This window comes from Asterias rubens, chromosome 8 (genome assembly GCF_902459465.1).
Source record: "Asterias rubens chromosome 8, eAstRub1.3, whole genome shotgun sequence".
Lineage (NCBI taxonomy): Eukaryota > Metazoa > Echinodermata > Asteroidea > Forcipulatida > Asteriidae > Asterias > Asterias rubens.
Genome location: NC_047069.1, coordinates 10,722,642 through 10,742,477, shown reverse-complemented (window position 1 = coordinate 10,742,477; position 19,836 = coordinate 10,722,642). Strand labels below are relative to the sequence as shown.

Below are 19,836 nucleotides of genomic sequence, written 5' to 3'. Positions count from 1 at the left end.
GAATGGACACTGAATACATAAACCATTCCATGATGTACAATTTTTCAAAAAGATCAAATAGCCTTGCACCTTTTCTATGAAAAAACATCCATATTTGTTGTACACATGAAATGTTGTTAAGACAGCACAAATAAATGTTTTAGTACAGGTCAAAGTTAACTTTCAAATAATTTCATTTCGACAAAGATAAAATTGTTTTAAATAAATCCTGTTATTATTTCAGAATTTATTGAATTTTTGTTTGATTGCCATCTCTGAAAAATCACTTATTCTTTGTACTAAAATAATTTCATTTACCTTTCTAAATAATGCTGTATATCTATCACTCATTGCTTTGACTGACTCATTGTCTTAATTTATTGAGTATCAAACTATTTCTAAATGTGTTTTAGATGTCTTGTACTAGAATTAAATAAAACAAAACACTTTTAATATAAAATTACTACTTGTCTGATGTTTATTATCATGTGTCAAATCATGTTCTGGTGCGAATTCACTGGAGTGTGGGTTCGAATCCCGGTCTTGGCACTTGTGTCCTTGAGCAAGATACTTTACTATAATTGCTTCTCTTTACCCAGAGGAATAAATGGGTACCTGCGAGGGTAGAGGTTGATATTGTGAATGAAAAAGCCTTTGGAGCGATATAAACTGTTGCCCAGGTTGTATACTCCCAAGGGAGCTGAGAAACATTAAAAAGGGATGTTATTGGCCCTATGACCAGGGCACTAATGTAAAGCGCATTGATACGGTTATTGTGAAATGCGCTATATAAGATTGGTTATTATTATTATTATTATTAAATATTTGTTATTTGTTCTCTGATACACTTGTCTGGAATCGGATACTCAGTGGACTGGATTGAAGTGTGTGGTCGATAAGTCGGGCACTTTATGTTATTATGAATGATATTCTTCTTACTTGAGTCTGATTTCCGATTTTTAACTTACTTTTTTTACTTCAGAAACATCAGTGACATTGTGATGAAATAGCCTGAAATGTTTATAAATGCAAACACTGTTTGTACCTGTAGGCCAGCCCTTATTGCCAATAAAAATTCTAGTACCTTTTTATAAGTTCCATGTTTCATGCCTGTGTTGTAGTGGAAAGACACTTTTTTCAAAACCTTGTTTTTTAAGACAATTATTTGAAGAAACAAAACCGTAAAACAAACGTGGAATTTTCATTGGAAAGGTCCTTTTGTTATGATAATGACATAACATTATAGTCTAGACCACTTCACAAAAAGTAACTTCGAGCAGCATTTTGGTGCGTAAAAGTTGGTAAAACACCTAGTTGACCTAATTTGGGGTGCTGATCCAAAAATCATGAGTACCAATGATAATTTTAAATCTTTATCCCTGAAAAATCACATTTAGAACGGCACAGAAAACCTAGCAGACGACAGAACTTTGCAAGCAAAAATAGCCAGGTTCTGCTGTACATGTTGGCTGGATACCATACCAGTCGGGTATCCTGTTTGTCAGGTATCCCGTTACAGAGTTATGTAAGACGCCATGTTTCTTACACCATATGGAGGAGGAAAATTAACAGCAAGTTGCAGAAGCTATCAAAGTGTGTTGAATAGATCTGCAAATTGCACGGACAGAAGGACCAAACAGTGCTTTAAAGGTATTTTGGAAAGTATTTGAGTTGGTGTTTTCACTAATAAAGAGATACTAATTAGTTTTGAGCATAAATCCCTAATTATTTCGGCTTCGACAAGTCAGGAAAGTTTTCCAAATTCATAGCTTATCTTTTTTGTGAAAAAAATAATGGTTTTAAATAAACAAATTGTTCGTTTACAATTATCTCCCCGTATTTAAACAAAACATCCTCCAGAATTTACGAAATCTAACTCTTCTAGGCCAACAATTAATTACAAATAAATTCCAGTTGGTTTGTTTGCAGTTACAACGCACGTTTTGTCGTGTTGATACAAACACAGACATCCCCTCCATTTATAAAACTTTTCGGCTGGGTTTGAGGGACAAGGGATAAACAACTAAAACAAGTCTCTGTCTTTACCTATAATAATTATTACCGCCCAATCCACAAGTTATAGACTTCTGTTTTTTGTTTTTGTTTTTAAGCTTAGAGTGAAGACGGTTTCCAAATGTGGCAAATTGTTTTTGCTTAACAAAAACGGTATATAAATCAAAAGCAATATTTTATGAGGAAAAACAGCATGAACAGCAACTTCAAGAAAAGTCTTTAAATTGTACTCCAAAAAGTTAAAAATGGAAAATGTAAGTTAACAAATGAACATATCGAGTGTAACTTTCTAATTCTAATAATTTGTGATAGAATGTATGAGGTTTGTGATTTAGATGACTCTAGGGTTTCAGTTGTCAACAAAAACAATTGACTTAGACAATGTGGATGCTGCAAAGGATGACATACACTGAGATATAGATGCCTCCTTTTTAATTGCACTAAGCTATTGCGATATCAATGCATTACAGACAATAGGGGAACTTTCAATGTCAATGTCCAACTCTTTTTAATGAAATATGAATACCAAATCCCAAATTACAAAATTGTTAGACTAAAGAAACTAAAGTGTCCCTCAAAACATGAACTATTTGTAACAAAAGTGTCAGGGACTTCTAAAGTGCAATGGATGAAAAGCCCAAACAGAGTAATGAAAAGACCAAACAGAGTCTCTTTCATGTACAGAAGTTATCATCACTAAAATATAAATACCCCTAGGTCTTGAAGGTTCTTGTTCTTTTGGGAGCTCGTTCTGTTTTCAATCTTATGATTTATAGGACATCAAACTTAAAGCTTCACTGAGAATAAGTGTGAAACAGGAAACACAATTTCCTACTGGGATGTGTTTGAAAGTAAACTCCTATATTTTGTTTCAACTTTCCTGAAAGACCTGGAGTTACATATCCTTGGAGGCAACTCCATCGTGTTTTTATTTCAATGATTTATTAGTGTCTTGGGATTTCTGTCGGCGTACTTTACTTTTCTCTTTAACTGACCTTTATCAATAACGGGTTAAAGATTTTAAAAGATAAATTAAAAAAACTGGGTCTGGATTTTGGTTGAGAGGAATTCAGATGTCAAGTTCTCTTGTAGCGGACAGGTTTCAATTTAAGCTTTCAAGAAAATTTGATAATAAAATGAGTTTAACACCACTTGAAATCCATTGGAAAATTGCTGTAAATCCCATTCCAGTTAAAGGGCTTGGGTACTTATTTATATGACACAAAGCAAGATTACAAATCCACAGATATGCATTAAACTTGAAAGATAATGATAGTAGAAAGCTTCCCTTAAAATATGATATTATTTGCTGAGGTGGTGTAATTTTTAACAAATGAGTAAAACAATTTAGCTGAATTTGTCTCATTGAGGCAAAAATTAATTTAGCAAGTACAACAGATTTATGCGACTCGCCTAGATTTATGCGACTCTCCTGAAAACATTTTCCCCCAAAAAATTGATGACTTGTGAAGCTGAAACTTCTACAGGTTTATTATATTACATACATCTTCATTCAAAGTGAGTAGGGCCTAATGTCATGGCCAAAAATAGATAGACAAAATCTTAACCATATCTGGCCTTTTGTTTTATTGTTTGGGACGGGAAACATGATCTTTCTTGATGACAAAATCCTTTCTCAGGACAGTTGGTAAAAGTATAAAATTGTACACAGTGAGAATTTTGTACTGAGACTTTATACAGAATATTACAGATTGAGTTCTTTAAAATGATCATTAGGTCTGATTGAACAAAGACATTCAGCAAATTAGCTTTTATTTTTGAGACTCGACTTAAATAATAAAGACAAAAACAAACAGTAGTACTTTGAGCACCTGGAAGTTTAACCAATCGCATTTATTCCACACATTTGTATTACATGCAGAAAAATGTTTGATTTTAATTTATAATTCTCAACGTTGAACTTCACAATCACCTTTGAATTAAAATTCACATTTACTTTTAATAACAAGGAAATACATATGTACAAATATATTACACTTTAATGTACATACATATGCAATGCCTCGGTAGACGTCATTTGAAGGTCCTGTTACGATTGGCATTACACAAATGTTTAGACCACACTTTGTAAAGATCAATGTCAATGTCTTAGTCAAAGGAAACCTTTATTTCCAAAATGTAAAATGTTTGTTACATCTTTTTAGGAAGAAGGGTTTATCTCTCATCGAACACTCTTAAAATGGAATTTCCTGTGACAAACTGCTGCAGGCAATAAGTTGTAAGCTCGTTGTAAACCCAATAAAGATATATATTACTCAAAATTTTCTCTTTCTGCAGAAAAACAAAACGGAAATCCCCAAATAATTGGGAAGGAAATATTTGTTGTTTGGTTGCAGTATAAAAAGCTATATTTTTTAAAGGAGTAATACCGTTAAACCTCAAGTTATGGACCAATTTCATGGAGCTGCTTAAGCAGAAAAGTTTGCTAAACAAATTTCTGCTTAGCAAAAGTGAACGGGACAGCAGTTACAGATGTGACTTAGCATATTGGCTGGTAACCTTATTCTGGTAAGCAACATTTATTTGTGCTTAGCTACTTTGAGTGTGCTTCAGCAGCGCTAAGAAATTGGGCCATGGTTCAACACCTCATGGCAGTAGTTCAACACAACTTCATATGACTTGACTGCACCTGTGTTCATACTCATACTTAAACACAGATGTATCATTACTACCTTTGGTTAGTACTTAGTAGCATGCTTTACACTGCTTACCAGAGATCAGCTTAAGAGATCATGCCTGTTGTTTTAAAAGCCATTGGACACTTTCAGAACAGAACATTTTTTTTAAGTTCACAGATTTACAAATAACTTACAGGGTTTACAGAAGGTAATGGTGAAAGACTTCTCTTGAAATAATATTCCATGAAATGCTTTACTTTTCGAGAAAACATTAAAACAGTACCAATTCTGGATATCAAGACAAATTTTTTTTAAACACATGTCATGACACGGCGAAATGTGCGGAAACAAGGATGGGTTTTCCCGTTAGTTTCTCCCGACTCCGATGACCAACTGAGCCTAAATTTTCACAGATTTGTTATTTTATATATAAGTTGTGATACACAAAGTGTGGGCCTTGGACAATACAGTTTACCAAAAGTGTCCAATGGCCTTAACCATGGCCATACCCTTATGGTCAATCTTCACTTTTTAACAATACATTCTCCCATTGTGAAAAGGGCTCCTAAAATGTTTGTCAACATGGGAAACATGGAACGCTGTAAACTCATGACATGACCTACACCTGTCTGGGTAAAGGGAGACTGGTGGATGCAATGGTCACTATGACTAATACATTCAGAAATTTCTCCTGGTCTTTGGAATATGAGATTCTATCAAAGCGTTCTTCCATCTCTGACAATGAAAGCAAAGCTTCACAGGGCTTCCAAACAGAAAAAAACACCCGCTTCACAAAATCTGTTGCAAACAAACCACAACTAATCCAGGCGACAGACTTTTCCTGTTTCTGCTTAGTACCATTTACTTGTGCTGAGTATTACTGTGTGCTTCTCAAGTTCATTTTGTTTGCACGTTAACACTGGTTACTTTATGACAGTTTATCTGTCCATCCACTGTTCTTAATAAACAGGTTCTCAATAAACTGTAACCACTTTAATTAACTTGGTAATCTTAATTGATAATATCATACAATGTATAGAAAAAAAATAATAAAAACTGAAAAACACATAGAAGAACAATATTAAAGTACTGTCTAAATGTCCATCATATTTGTGAACAAATTGTTCACGTTTGTTAACACCCTTGATTCAAAATCACAACGTGCTTATCAAACTTTGTGCATTTTTATCCAACCAAATATCTGTTCAAATCTGCCCCATGTCTTGTGTTGCCTGAGATGTATAAATATTAAACTTAAAAATTACACTCTTTACATAAAGAATCACAACATCGTCACCAGAATGCCTAGCTGCTTTTCAAACCAGGGCCCAATTTCATAGAGCTGCTTAAGCAAAATTTCCTTGCTTAGTTAAGTCAGATTATCGGCCAAGACCCCACTCAATTGTTATGCTAAGTAAACAACAGCTAAATACCAGTCTCAAGCAATGTACATGGCATGAAATTTTGGCCAGTAACATGTGTAAAATAAGCCAGCTATTTTCGTGCTTAAGCAGATTTTTTGCTTAAGCAGCTCTATGAAATTGGCCCCATATGCTCTGACCATGTTTATGTAATAAGGTGAGGTTTGTGGTAGCACCATGTGTAAATCACTTTGGAGTACTGTTGGTTCTGAGAAGAACCGGTGGTTGACAACTCAACGTCTCGATCAGTATGCTCTGATCGTCTTCCGATGAATGCTGGACTCTCAGACCATACTGATATAAACGTCGAGTTCAGAACCAAAGCTACTCAAAAGAGATTCATACATGGTGCCACCGCAAACCTCACCCGATGGGAGACTTTCTGGGACGATAGAGGGCAGCAGACTTACCGGGTAAATCCATTGTTCTCAGAATTATGCGCATGTTCAGAACTACGTAAACAATGGAAATTTACCCGGTATGTCTGCTGCCGCCTAGCGTTGGAAAGTCTCCTATTATACTCCCACCATCCAAAAGTTTCAAATCCTACATGTTTATGTAGTAGCAATTTTAGCAGAGTTAAACAGCCTACTTAGCACTTGGTGGAGGAGTGTAACATGTTCAGAATTACTTCTACTCTATGTGTTTTGACCTGGGATTGCTTATTTAACTAACTCAAAATATGAGAACAAAAATAGTAGAGCAGATATTTAGTTGGAGCTGAACCGCTGGTCAAATCTCTTAAATTATTTGTACGTTTGTTCATCTTTCTTCACAAAATTTACTTACAATCTGCAATGATTCTCACTTATTCCCTCTGACACATTCTGTACATCTTATTCCACTTTTAAGTCCAATTGTAACATGTTATTTGCCTTTATATTCTCTCCAACAATTTCATACAAGCCAAAAAAGAAAAACAACCACCCTGAACTTTTTTTGTATGATTTAAAAGTGGTTAATAGTTGTGTCTTCATTGCAAAAATCTTCATCAAGCGTATGGCTGAAGTAATGATGAAAGAGTAAATACCCCCCTCCCCCCCCAATACATTCCGTTTAGTTCGCCTATCACAATGTCTTACAAACGACTGCATGCTCTTACAGAGAAACTCAGCAGGTTCCTTGAATTAGAATGAAAGCCAGGACCTGCAAATGTTTGAGCTACTAATCAATCCACTAGTCAGTGGCTACAGCAACATGCATTTTAACCAGTTATACCTGGAAGACGTGTGTACACACACAACTTTTAAGAACACGCAAATGGAAGTCAGATGAACCCAATTTTGTGTACATCTGCATCATTGTTTTGTATTTCTTTCTTTTTTCCTTTGTTTTGAGGGGGGGGGGGGCAGCGTGGTATCATGAAAACAAATAGGTGACCAGTTCACATGCCCAAACATCCCATTGTGTAGCAAGTCTGACTCAGCATGCTACACTATGTTTCCCCCTACAAAACGCGACAAATGGTACTGGAATTCATGCAGGAAATCTCCCTTCTTCCTAGGGTTATTGTGTTATTCCTGATTCAAGTCATTCGTCCTTTTGTTGTACAAACAAGAACTCTGAGATGAACAGAATGCACGTTTTGTATATTCTTGCCTTCGGCTCATTGGGAGCCAGTACGCCATGGCTGATTACCAGCAAAGGCTTCTGGAAGTGAAAAAAAGAAACCCAGGAAATCCTTGCGCCGAGTGGTTAATGGTGCAGGTCCACAACTCAGGAATCATGAACAATAGTTTGATTCCAAAAAAGCACTACATACTCCATGCTCCAAGACCTAAATATAAAAAAAACCCACAGGCAACTTGTGTAGTGATCCCAATATGTCTTAGGTATCACAAATACATTGCAGAAATTAACTCAAATCTTATTGAGATGCAAGTTACTTATTTAAAGTGGTTCTTCATTGAGTAATGGTGTAGTGCAGTTATGAATGGCTATCTTACACCATTATTAGTATCTACCCTATATACTGACAAGCTTTCTGTCATTATAAACTAGAATTGAAGTTAGTAGTGACAACCAGTCAGCCGTTTAAACATGAATACAAACTAATTCAAACATACTCTTTCACATTTTGATCGAAGCATGGTTCAATGAAGTAAATTCTTAACTCTCACATGTTACTTAATTCTGCTGCATTAAACTGATACCACACCAAATGTCTGCTAAAGCTAGAACAACTTGGGTTTCAACTTGGCTTTGCTGAGCAGTTGAGATGAATACAATTAACATCAATCTTAGCTCTTTGTGAAGTTGGCCCCTGTGCAGTAACAACTTTGTGTCAAGTAAACTTCGAGAAGAATAACAGTTTTCCTGCATCACACAACCACACCATGTGGTTAAATGCTAACTTTGTGGTGAAATAATCTTAGCCAGCATTGATCAATATAAATAAGTGAGAGAGAGAGAAAGAGAGTCCAAAAAATATGTCTGTGTATGCTGTGGTGTAAATGGGAGCGAGGCATGGCTAAAAAGGACTACACTAATTTGTCACTTTGTGAATGTTATTTTCCACAACCATTGACAAAATGTCGAGGGTACATCTTGTTTTATATACTATGTTAATGCTTACTGTTTATGTCATAAAAAAAAGTCCATACACAAAATGAGTTTGAATTAGTTAGCCTCCAATGAACGTTTATGCTTTAACAGTGGTAACATTTACAATGCCAGAAATTAATTACATACATAACCCAAACCACTTGCAATTTAAAATATTTAAGATGCTTTGGTTAAAAGTTTTTGTCATTTATAAACAAAAGACAAATTATCAAAAATGGCTGACTGACATTTCAGGCTCAACATACTGCGATCCACTGCTTGTACTGCTGCATATTCATGTGATGAATATTTAACATTTTAATCCGCAAGGTACATGTAGCCTGTGATTTGGTTGATTCAGGTGGTCTGGTACTACAAGAGACAGCGAAGGTATCCACAAATAACACATACAATTTCCTGAGGCCTGATGAATATTCAGCATTTAGGTCAATAAGATCATGATGTGTGGTTTGCCAAGTGCTCTTGAATTAGTCCTTCATGACAACTATACCCTTAATTATTCATAAACCCTAATGAATATTCATCGTTGAAGTCATCAGGTAAGTCTGTGAGTGGATACTTTGGTGGTCAGTTGCTATTAAGACACAGCTGGGATGATCCATTTAAGACAATTCATACATATTCATAAGGCATATTAAATATGTAAAAAGCTCACAAAATGAAAAGATCCGACTGGATGGTTTGTGTTGGAAAGGGGGAGGGGGGCTTCCACCTACTATTGTTGTCTTACTCTCATCCATTCTACAAACTCATCCAGCATAACAGGCCCTGTGGGTGGAAGGAAGGAATAGAAACACACCAGGAATATAAGAAGATAACACAGACACACATGTCTCACTTTACTTGTAGATAAGCCGCCTTGTCATAATGTGGGATTTGAGGCATTGCATGGTGAGGTATCAATATATTGGTTTGCGATAACACCATGTGCATATATAATTGCTAGGTAGATTATATTCTTTAAAGAAGTTGTCTTGCTTTATATTCTATTACCACAAAGTAGATTTTTCCGAATTGGGGACACTTCTCATTTCTGAATTTCTCTTGTTTTACAAGACAAAATGTGACGACAAAAACTGTATTTGACATGTATTGCTGTGAATGGCAGTCGCCTTGGTGAACTACCCACAAAATTGCATTAACACCATAGATCCTTTTAGTTGGTAAGCAGTTGCAACAGCTAATACTAAACTCCAATTCTTTCCAATATTTTGGTCAAATTGTGAGGAGATATAAACCTGTTTTGCAGCTCTACGAAAATGAGCCTTCGGAATTAAGCTTTGAGAGTTATTTGAGAGATTGTTATCTTTACTTACATGCACCATCCACATCATAGTTACTTAGGTCAGGTTTGATAGCTCGACTAAACTCCAATATATTGCACCACTGGTCCTTATTGATCACTTTATATTTGGAGTGCTGGATGAGAATGGGCAAAGAGGAGGAAGAAAACGAGAAAGAAATCATTATAAATCAAGGACTCTACTCTGGGGAACTTTATTTGTTGGAAGATATAATAATTTTAACTAATAAGAAAACTTTGATGTGTTTTTCACGGCATGCCTGTTCAGTGGACAGAGTGGTGGTGAATGACAGTTCCAACACTAACTTGATAAATGAATCTGTGCTTTTAAGAGTCATGCCTTGCGATAGACCCCTCGCATAACGCAAAACGCTACAGGGACGCTGAGGTCACGCACACATTACAAACAAAGAACCACTATCATGGTGAGGGCACTTTTTGGCCCCAGTGAGGGTGCTTTTCGAGCATACATGTATGACGTCATATGCAAGTGGTCTTCTTACTGCAAGATGACGTCGTAGTCGTATTGCTAGGTGGTACAAATTCACATTGATCTTGTAAAGTTACAGTGTTTTCTTTGTGTCTTTTGTTTGAGACCATTGTTTATTCATTCATTAGATGGAAGGATTTTGGATGGGCTTAGTAAATAGATGCCAGTCCAAGATTTGCATTTTACTTACGTCCAGAAATTGTTGAAATGAGTTGAATAGTACCCACTGTCTACCAAGGAGGAGGGCTAACATTTCTTTGGAGGTTTCTAGATCCAGACTCCGCTGATCTTTGTCCTGTTTCAATCAATTAAGAACATGTCATAAATGGCTTTGGGTAATTTATCAACTTCCTTCTTATCCTTAAAAATATGGTACAACTTTGAATTTGAAAAGGGTTGCATTTTATTTCATTTGGTATAACAATAACCGAGCTAACCTGTGAACATTTGGCACAATATTTGCTCAACCTTTGGCATCTTGTGAATGTTTGTGGTATCATCTCTTGGCTAATGTTTTATATATCTTTATTGTATTCTGACTTTTCATGAGACTTGTTTAATGGAAAAAACTAATAAGGTCTTGACTAAAACTCATCATGAAACAGTAAAAACTGTTTGGACCAATAATTGATTCGACATCATCTTTGTTTGTGCCTTGTGTCACAAGTTGTTAAACCATGTCACAAATCCAACCCCTTTCTGTTTTATGATAACTTGAAGTCAATGAACTAAACAATAATTCAACGGGCAGAGCAGCTTTGATGTTTCATAGCCCACAATGTCCGAAACATATATTTGTGCTTAGCACAAGTGGGTCACCACCTCAAGTTTCACATATTGATGCATACATTTACACAGTTTGCGACTAGTTTCATGCTAAGCAAGCAAGTCTGTTGCACAATATTTCTGGCTGAGCAGCTCTCTACTTTAAAACCAGATCTGATCTACATGTTTTCCAAAAAGGTCATTGAATTATATCATAGCTAATGTGGATAATTGTGTTATAAATATCTACGAGAGACCAAACACACTTCCAAAATTTAAACAAATATTTCCAGGAAGTTTAAATGCTCAGGGGATGAATCACAGACGAGTCCAACTGATGTGGAGACAAAAAACAGTCCATAAATTATTCCCGTAATTTCTTGTGGGAAATGCTGCATTACTTTCTATTACTTGTGTTGAAGGTCCGGACAAAATGATTGAACAAGTGGTAAATTATCAATGAATTAACTCTACTGCTGTTTGATAAATTTGCACTCCAACTCTTGCATACTGTTCCAGCTTAAAGGCAGTGGACACTATTGGTAATTACCTAAAACAATTATTAGCATTAAACCTATCTTGGTGCATGTAATGGGGAGAGGTTGATGGTATAAAACATTGTGAGAAACGGCTCCCTCTGAAGTGCCATAGTTTTCGAGAAAGAAGTAATTTTCCTCTAATTTGATTTCGAGACCTCAAATTTAGAACTTGAGGTCTCGAAATCAACCATCTAATCGCACACAACTTCGTGTGACAAGGGTGTTTTTTTCTTTCATTATTATCTCGCAAGTTCGATGACCGATTGAGCTCAAATTTTTACAGGTTTGTTATTTTATGCACATGTTGAGATACACCAACTGTGAAGGCTAGTCTTTGGCAATTACCAATAGTGTCCACTGCCTTTAAGTGGCAAATGAATCCCAACTTTCAATTAAATCTCGACCATAAATATTGAGATAAATTGAACAGGATATCCTAAAATAGCTATCCCAACTGTTCTAATATTTGTAGTATTGATGCATTTCACTAACGTTCTTTAAACTATTTTGAGTTCTTACCAACATCCTCTCAGCATGACTACTTATTTGTTTAAATCTTTAAATCTAGATATTGAGCAAAACAACTAAACTAAACAAATTGTTAGTAGCGACCCATTCTAATTTGTTCTTGCACCCATGATTGTTACTGCAAAACATATTTCTGAAGATTCTGTTTTGATAAAACCATGATTTCTTCAACATGCACCATTTTTTATTCGAATTGTGTTCCATAAGGATCTTCACTAAAAGACCCACCACTCAAAAAAGTAATAATAATAATATCAATAATGGAAATTTATATAAAAGTTCAAAACTGTATTAGAGTAAAGCTTACCCTTGCAAAGTCAAATGCATATCTGTATATTTTCTTGAAGGTTGGTGCATCATTAAGCAGTGTGCGTAGGTAATCCATTTTGCCTTGAAGCTTCCTGGGGTTGTCCACTCTGCAGAAATGAGAGGAGACAGTGGTTAAGAGGGCTTTGGGTGGGACCTAATCTTTTCTGTCTCTTCCTCAAGGTCAAAATAGGTAATAAGCTACTCTCATGTAAAACAGTATAAAATATGACCTTGATCTTCATCCAATGTAATTACAGCAAAGTCAGGATGCTCTACAGCAGGTTGCAAAGCGTTTATTTATCTTCTGATTATACCCCCCCCCCTTCAACCCACCCCCTCTTTGGGGATGAGAGGTGCAGGTAGAAAGTGCAGGCGTGTAGGAATGGACTTTGCAAAAGTTTCACAACATCTCAAAAAGTTCACAGTGAGTAGGGATTTATGTCATGGCCAAAAACTTGATCTCGATCGGTTGAGTTAGTCTTTGAAAAGCGTTTGTGACTGTTTTTTATAAAATGCATATGGTTAGAAAGATGTTTTAAAAGTAGAATACAATGATCCACACAAATGTGCCTCGAAATTGCGTGATTTCCTTTTACTTTGTGAACTAACACGGTCGGCCATTTATGGGAGTCCAAAATTTAAAGGAAAACCACGCAATTTCGAGTGATACTTGTGTGGATCATTATATTCTACTTTTAAAATAAACTTTCCAATCATGTGCATTTTATAACAAACGGTTACAAACGCTTTTCAAAGACCAACTCGTCCGAACCAAGGCAACGTGTTCCTTTAAGTAGTACACTGGATCCTGAGTTACTCACTGTAGTTTCATCATTCCCATCATCCATTCCTGCAATGAGAAGAAGCCCATTTGATCAGCCTCCAGTTTCCAGGCCAGCACCAACATGACGATGTTCTCAGGCTCCACCCCAATGTCTTCACAGAACTTCTCCATACCCTCGGGACCCATTAGGTCCTCGGACTGCTCTGTGTACTCTAGGAACCATGTTTGACAGCGTTTGGAGGAAAAGGAGCTCTCTTGGTTGATGGAGGTCTGGTTGTGGTTGTTGTGGTGGTGGTGGTGATGGTGGTGACGATGGTGGGAAGAATTGCTAGCACACAAAATCAATAATACGTTTATTCCATGTTGCTGAAATCACAGTAATTCAAAATGAATAACACAAAATGCTATAATACAAAATGCTATAATGCTGAAGGCTTTTGATGATTCCTAGTAACATGTGCTACCTGTACGTAGCCGGCCTGGAATGACACAAAGGTCATTGCTGCTGGGCCCAATTTCAAAGAGCTGAGAAAATACTGCTTAAAAAATACCTGCTTAGCAACAACAAGCTTGATACCAGTCACAAAAAGCTCATGTCACATGGTACTTTGGCTGGTAACCTTATTCTGGTAAGCATAATTTTGTTTGTTTTTATAGCTTTTTTTGTGCCCAAGCAGCTCTGTGAAAATTAGGCCCTGGTCTTGGCCGTGGTGCCCCTTCAAAAGTTTTCCCATTGACTTTAAGAGTTTCCAATGGCAATGCTCTTTGCAAAACGGAAATGGCATTGTCCCCTCAAAGATGAAATTTCAGGCCTGGTGTATGTTGTTCTGCCATTTTCAGTTTCTGGTACCCATACTCCTTAAAAAAAATGCCATGCCCAATATACAGATAAGACCCTAAATTGGTCCAACACTAAAAACGATGTGTGACCAATTTCTAACTCTCCTCACAAGTTTTGTGCTTTTATGCTTACTGCACTACCCAAACGGACTTCCCTTCTAGCCTACAATTGGTGACATTGCTTCAATATAGTAGAAAAGTTAGACTAATGTGTTTTTACCTTGACTTTGACTTCTTCATCTTTGTCTCTTCTTCAGCTTGCGCTAGTTTCCGTTTACGACGTGGGGGCATGTCTACGTTGCAGGGAAGGAATAAGGACGGGGTAGATAGAGTTGTCTCCCTGATGTGGTTGCCAGATTCTTGAGTTGATGGTTTCAGACCGGCACTCAAACTCTGCAGGTCAGTCATGATGGAATATAGTAAGGAGATCAGAATGAGATTGGAGTTAATGCTTGCAATACATGAATGGAGGTACGGTTGACACTGGTCAAGATTCCAAAACCATACATACGTGTACTCCGTATACTCATATCAGTGAATTCCCCAACCAGTGTCTTGTTTCAATCAATTGGTTTACTTTTATCCACTTATAACACAATGTTGCAGCTTTTAAACACAGTTCGCATTCGGTACTAGAGTCTCTGTATGATGTTAATATGGAAATGAAAACAGTGTACAAGAAACCTGGTGTAGAATAAAGTACATAGTCTGGACTATAAGAAGGAAGTGTTACACATTCCCTTCTGCAGGGAAACTGTTGACATTCGAGGAGGCAGAGTAAAGGAACGGTAAATGGAAGATATGATCTCAATTACTACACGTACACAGGAGCCAGTCACAGAGGACGTGGGGTCCTCTTGCTAATGATCTTGGCCCCTTACAAACTGTAAACTAACGGGAGTGTTGACACATCAGTTTATCAAAACTTCCCCTTTCTCTCTGTCGATGATCCCTTCTGGAGCCTTGAGGTTCAAGTGACTACTTAATACCAATTTGACTGTACCTCAGGACTGATTAGAAGAAACTTTACTGCCACTACTGTAATCAGTATTAATACTCTGGGGGTAGGGGAGGGGGTAACTGGGGGTAAATCATGGTTCAATGACTAAAGGATGACCTTTCTTTCAAATAACATTTTACAGCGCATTGAGAGTGCAACCTGTTTCTCGCTTACCCTGTTAGTAATTATGTTGCCCATTTTTCTATCTAGAGCCTTGATATTAATTTCAATCTAAAACTATTCCAGTAAAAAAAAAAAAATCATACAAGGCAAAATTTGTATTAACCTATTCCCTACTAACAATTTCTATATATCCAACAACAAACACGAACGCATCCACAGTAAAGAAATATAATCATATAGGAGATAAGCATAGCTGTTAAACCATAATCAGTGATTATTTCACTGCTATTGTTTATATGTTGTGGTGCTGTAACTAAATTACATGCATTTATAATGAGTTGCCTATTGCTAATGATATTGAGCTGGTCTTCTGTAACAAACTTATAGGTTTAGAAAGCAGTTAGGTTAGGGTCTGAAATCCCCTGACATTTTTCTGCAGGATTTCCAAAAGCAATGAGCAACATTACTAATAACATAAGCGAATCTGAATGTCTTTTTCCTCACCAAACGAGTGAAACACTGAGGTAGTGCAGACTGTCGCAGAGGTATACTACCGGTTGGCTGTTCCAGGGTTGGCTCCAGTGATGGCTACTGGGACGGCCTGGGAGAAGTATGGATAGGCATGCAGTACCCTCCTTACTGACCACACCTATTAAACATAGGGAAATAAATGTTGATGAAATTGGAGTAAACAAAAGAAAAGGATTATAAGCCTATATAGCATAAAAAGAACCCAAATTTCCTCTGAAATTTTTAGCCTGTTTTTAAATAACCAAACAGCATTTACAGTGTTGAAAGAGAAGAGCACATTGTACGTCATCAGTGCTGAAGTCGAGTTCCCATTGTCCGAGAGACTGAGTCCCTGTTTTCAAAGTCGGAATCCAAGGGGCAGGGGGAGTACAAGGGGGAGGGGGAAGTCGGTGGGAGGGGGAATCTTGAGTTTGAGTCCTTGTTTGGTCTGATGGATGATGGGGGACACATTAACACAGCACACTAGTATTAAAAGTGTGCATGCAGTGTATAATGCTACTAGAAAACATTTGTTTTCAAAACGAGTTCCACAGTCAATTAAAGAGCCAATCATCCAGAGTTGAATATTTGGGATACACGCCTTGCTTTTGTATCTACTTTAGGACAGATAATGGTGGGTTTCAAGGGCACCAGATGGGCCACAATGTACTCAGAATTAGCCTAATAAGAGACTTATCACGATCTGCATACAACCACTGAACATTGTACAAGGTTAATGAAATGTGCACATTTTGTAATAGACATGCTATAGAGCTCAACACACAGTAAATCCAAAGCACTGAGGGGACAACACAAATTACTCTGTTACAGGATTCAACCTTTGTTTTGGGCTCTATTTTGATTAATTTGGATAACAAGAACCAGTTTCAAGCCATTGCGAGCGTTAATGCAATTTGGCAGGTTAACCTCTTATATATATATGGAATGAATTTTCTGTTTTGTTGCAAATATGTGTATTAAAAGCAGATTTATGAAGATAATTGGACTCACAAATGTACATAGTGAAACCACTTTAAGATGATATCGCAGCAGTCTAATTTTCCCCGAACCTTACAATTATTTTTAATTTTTCTGGTTTATGAAACCAAGGACACCTCATAAGTGGAACTTTTAGCCATAATGTATTTAAACACAAGTAGCTAATCATGAATAACTGAGCATTTACCACGAGCCCAATATGATAACAACGATGGGAACAGGGACCAGGTCTGTTGCCCTCTAGTAGCTCAAAATGTGAACTTGTAACTTTGTCAGTAGTCGTCAATGTATCCACTAATGAGAGGCAAAGCTACCAACTTGACCAAACCCCTATATTAATCCGCCATGTCTGCTGCCCTCTTATGGGAACTAACGGTCCTGTTCACAGCTGGTGAGTAAATATATTCCCATCAAGGTTTTTTTTGTGCATGTGGGAGGGGGGGGGGGTGGGATGTGCTCAGTGAACCCCCTACCTCATTGCCTCTGTGGTTCCATCTAAGACAGTGATTCACGGCCACGCATACTTCCTCATGTTAAACAAACCAGATGATAAACTCCCCGTGAAGCTATACAGGAAATCCCCTCACTACAGTACACTACATCAGTTGACAAATTGCTTAGTGCATTAGCTCGGAAGCATTCAGTTCGCTGACTAGTTGCCTGAGAGAGGTCTATGCTATTACTGTCACATGGGCAGTTTATTATAGACAGTAGATGTAGGCAATGGGGAGAAACCTGCAAGATCACAACTGAGTACCCTACAATATAATACTGTGTATTGTTTTGAAGTTGTAAAAAAGCACCAGGCCTGATTGGTGTCCTCGAAATGCTCCAAAAGAAATTTACAATTTCCTTAGATTGCCCTCTACCAAGGAGGAAAATGCCTTGGTGTCCTTGCCCTTTAAAAAAATGAAGCACAAAGGTCTGGGGTAATGCTTTCCCAGATGAAAAAAAAAGGGTTATGAGTTGTAAATATCGCATTCAAGTCTAGACAATTGTTTTCGTTACACAAACAATTTAGTTTAATTAGCAATATAAAGTAATTTCTATGTGATTCAAACACAGTAGAACACTGACAGACACTACAGGACCTATGTTCGTAGTGGCGGTTCAGTATAGTGATGTGGCGGTTCAGTATAGTGATGCAGCGGCGCCCCGAACAAAGACAAATTCCAATATGGTGTCCAGAAACAGTGAACCAGTGAAGTGCGCCCTCTTTTGACATTTTGGTTTCACCATGAGTTGACAAGCAATCATTCAATAAAAAAATGTATAATAAAACAATGAAATTGTTGGTCAAAGAAACAAGAGATGCCTGATCATCACCATTTGACTCGCTAGATTTTTATGTACAGACGACTATTTCCTGCTATTGTTATCACGTGCTCGTTACATTACATTCAGATCTTTTAATAGGTTTAGCTATAAAACGTAAACCCTGTGTTGTGTGTCCTGTGAATAAATTGCTACACATATTATTGGGAGAAAAAAACCCTGTATAAAGCTTATAATTATGGTGTCAATTGTGCCAAGACACATCAGGGTTACAGTAACTATCGTTAATATTTCTTTGTTTATAACAATTCCATGACAAAAATGTGTATCACTCCAAATGTTCTGATCGGATTACATATATTGAACCTGTTCACACAAATAAACCATGGAATTGCTCTACGAATAAACAAAGGAAACGTTTTCCATTACTTTATTTAAATACATAGTAACCTTTGAAAAAAACAGCAAGCTTGCTTGTTATTTTAGGAGTGGTTTTTCATAACCCACTACTCAACTTCCACAGTAGTCTATGAATATGACCTTCCATAGACCTTTTCGTAAATACCCATTGCACACAAGCACTAACTTTTAAATGAGGTGCATGCTGGTCTAGCTAGGGATCAAACTTGATCGCTAGCTAGACCAGCATGCACCTCATTCAACGCCTACAGTGTACATACCGAGTATTTACGATAAGGTGTACTGTATGATCATATTGAGGATTGAATAGGCATAAAGCCCCGTTCATACCTCATGCGAATGTGAATGCGCTGCAAATTTAATATAAATTTGACGTCACAACTCTCTTTTCGCTGCGGATATTTGCACGAGTTGACACGTTTTTCTGACGAATTTCTGACGTCAACATTCAGATAGCATTCGCAGGAAGCATGAACCGAGCTTAACTCATTCAGAATCAGTAATCACAAAAATAATTCCCAATTTATACTGCATAAATTTTCTTATCTCGATCACCACCATCAATAATCTTGCGATCGTCCATTCAAACCGAAGCAACACAACTACAATTACAGCACGTCTGTGAGTGTGATTAGTAAATAAGAAATTAAATGCTGAAAAGGTATAGTTAAATTGTTCAACGAACAACGACCGTGACATGTATGGAGGAAGAAATTGATGAGGTAGCAATCCCCCCCCCCCCCAAATTATGCAGTTTCACTCAGTTAATTTGGTAATGCTGACAATTAATTAATAATGGAAACATTCACATATTAACTTAATGTTGGATCGGGGAAGAATTTCAGCATTTTTATAAAACGATCTCACACACAGGGTGTCTGTGTGGGGAATATGGCATTGGCATTGTAAGAAGGGCAAGGCGGTCACCTCGACCGCTCGACCTACACCGTACACACACACACGGCTAGCTACACCGCCGGCAAATCCCCCAACCTGTATGCATCATACGTGCTCTATCTACAGCAGCCAGGACGATCTACGAGCAGCTGGCAAAATCAACACTCGTCAATGACCGATTGGTGGCGCAGACAAATCAACTCGGAAAATTTCATATTTTCACCTCTTTTTCGGTTTTATTTTTTGTTAGAATAATCCATATTTACAACACATATATTGTTCTACTCACATGCAAATTATCTTCCGATGGGTAAACCCTGAAGAATGATGAAAATTCTCCTAAAAATCAATGAAAAAATGCGTGAAATTCACCACTGACAATCGCCATGTCCGTGGTGCAGAGCATGCGCTGTGCAATCCATTAAGTACTTGCGAGA

At 37.1% G+C, this 19,836-nt stretch overlaps 1 protein-coding gene across 3 annotated transcripts; it reads right to left on the bottom strand.

Annotated features, from left to right (window-relative positions):
* Positions 1-7,784: 7,784 nt before the first annotated feature.
* On the bottom strand, positions 7,785-19,799 carry LOC117293775 (DCN1-like protein 5). Of its 3 annotated transcripts, none has more exons than XM_033776214.1 (8): positions 19,689-19,799; positions 15,803-15,947; positions 14,396-14,568; positions 13,373-13,663; positions 12,550-12,658; positions 10,601-10,705; positions 9,934-10,036; positions 7,785-9,385 (listed from the first exon to the last, which is right to left on the bottom strand). In XM_033776214.1, the coding sequence occupies exons 3-8, from the start codon at positions 14,464-14,466 to the stop codon at positions 9,333-9,335; spliced, it is 732 nt and encodes a 243-aa protein (XP_033632105.1). In that variant the 5' UTR covers positions 14,467-14,568; positions 15,803-15,947; positions 19,689-19,799; the 3' UTR covers positions 7,785-9,332. The 3 variants fall into 3 exon arrangements, with proteins under 3 accessions (XP_033632105.1, XP_033632106.1, XP_033632107.1); XM_033776215.1 differs by lacking the exon at positions 19,689-19,799 and adding an exon at positions 19,496-19,535; XM_033776216.1 differs by lacking the exon at positions 19,689-19,799 and adding an exon at positions 19,448-19,466.
* Positions 19,800-19,836: the final 37 nt, after the last annotated feature.

Coding starts and splice junctions, on each gene's coding strand:
- LOC117293775 (XM_033776214.1), bottom strand. CDS start 14,466: ATGCCCCCACGTCGTAAACGGAAACTAGCGCAAGCTGAAGAAGAGACA. Junction 10,037..10,600: donor CATTTCAACAATTTCTGGAC/GTAAGTAAAATG, acceptor ATTCTCATCCAG/CACTCCAAATATAAAGTGAT. Junction 9,386..9,933: donor CTATGATGTGGATGGTGCAT/GTAAGTAAAGAT, acceptor TTCCACCCACAG/GGCCTGTTATGCTGGATGAG.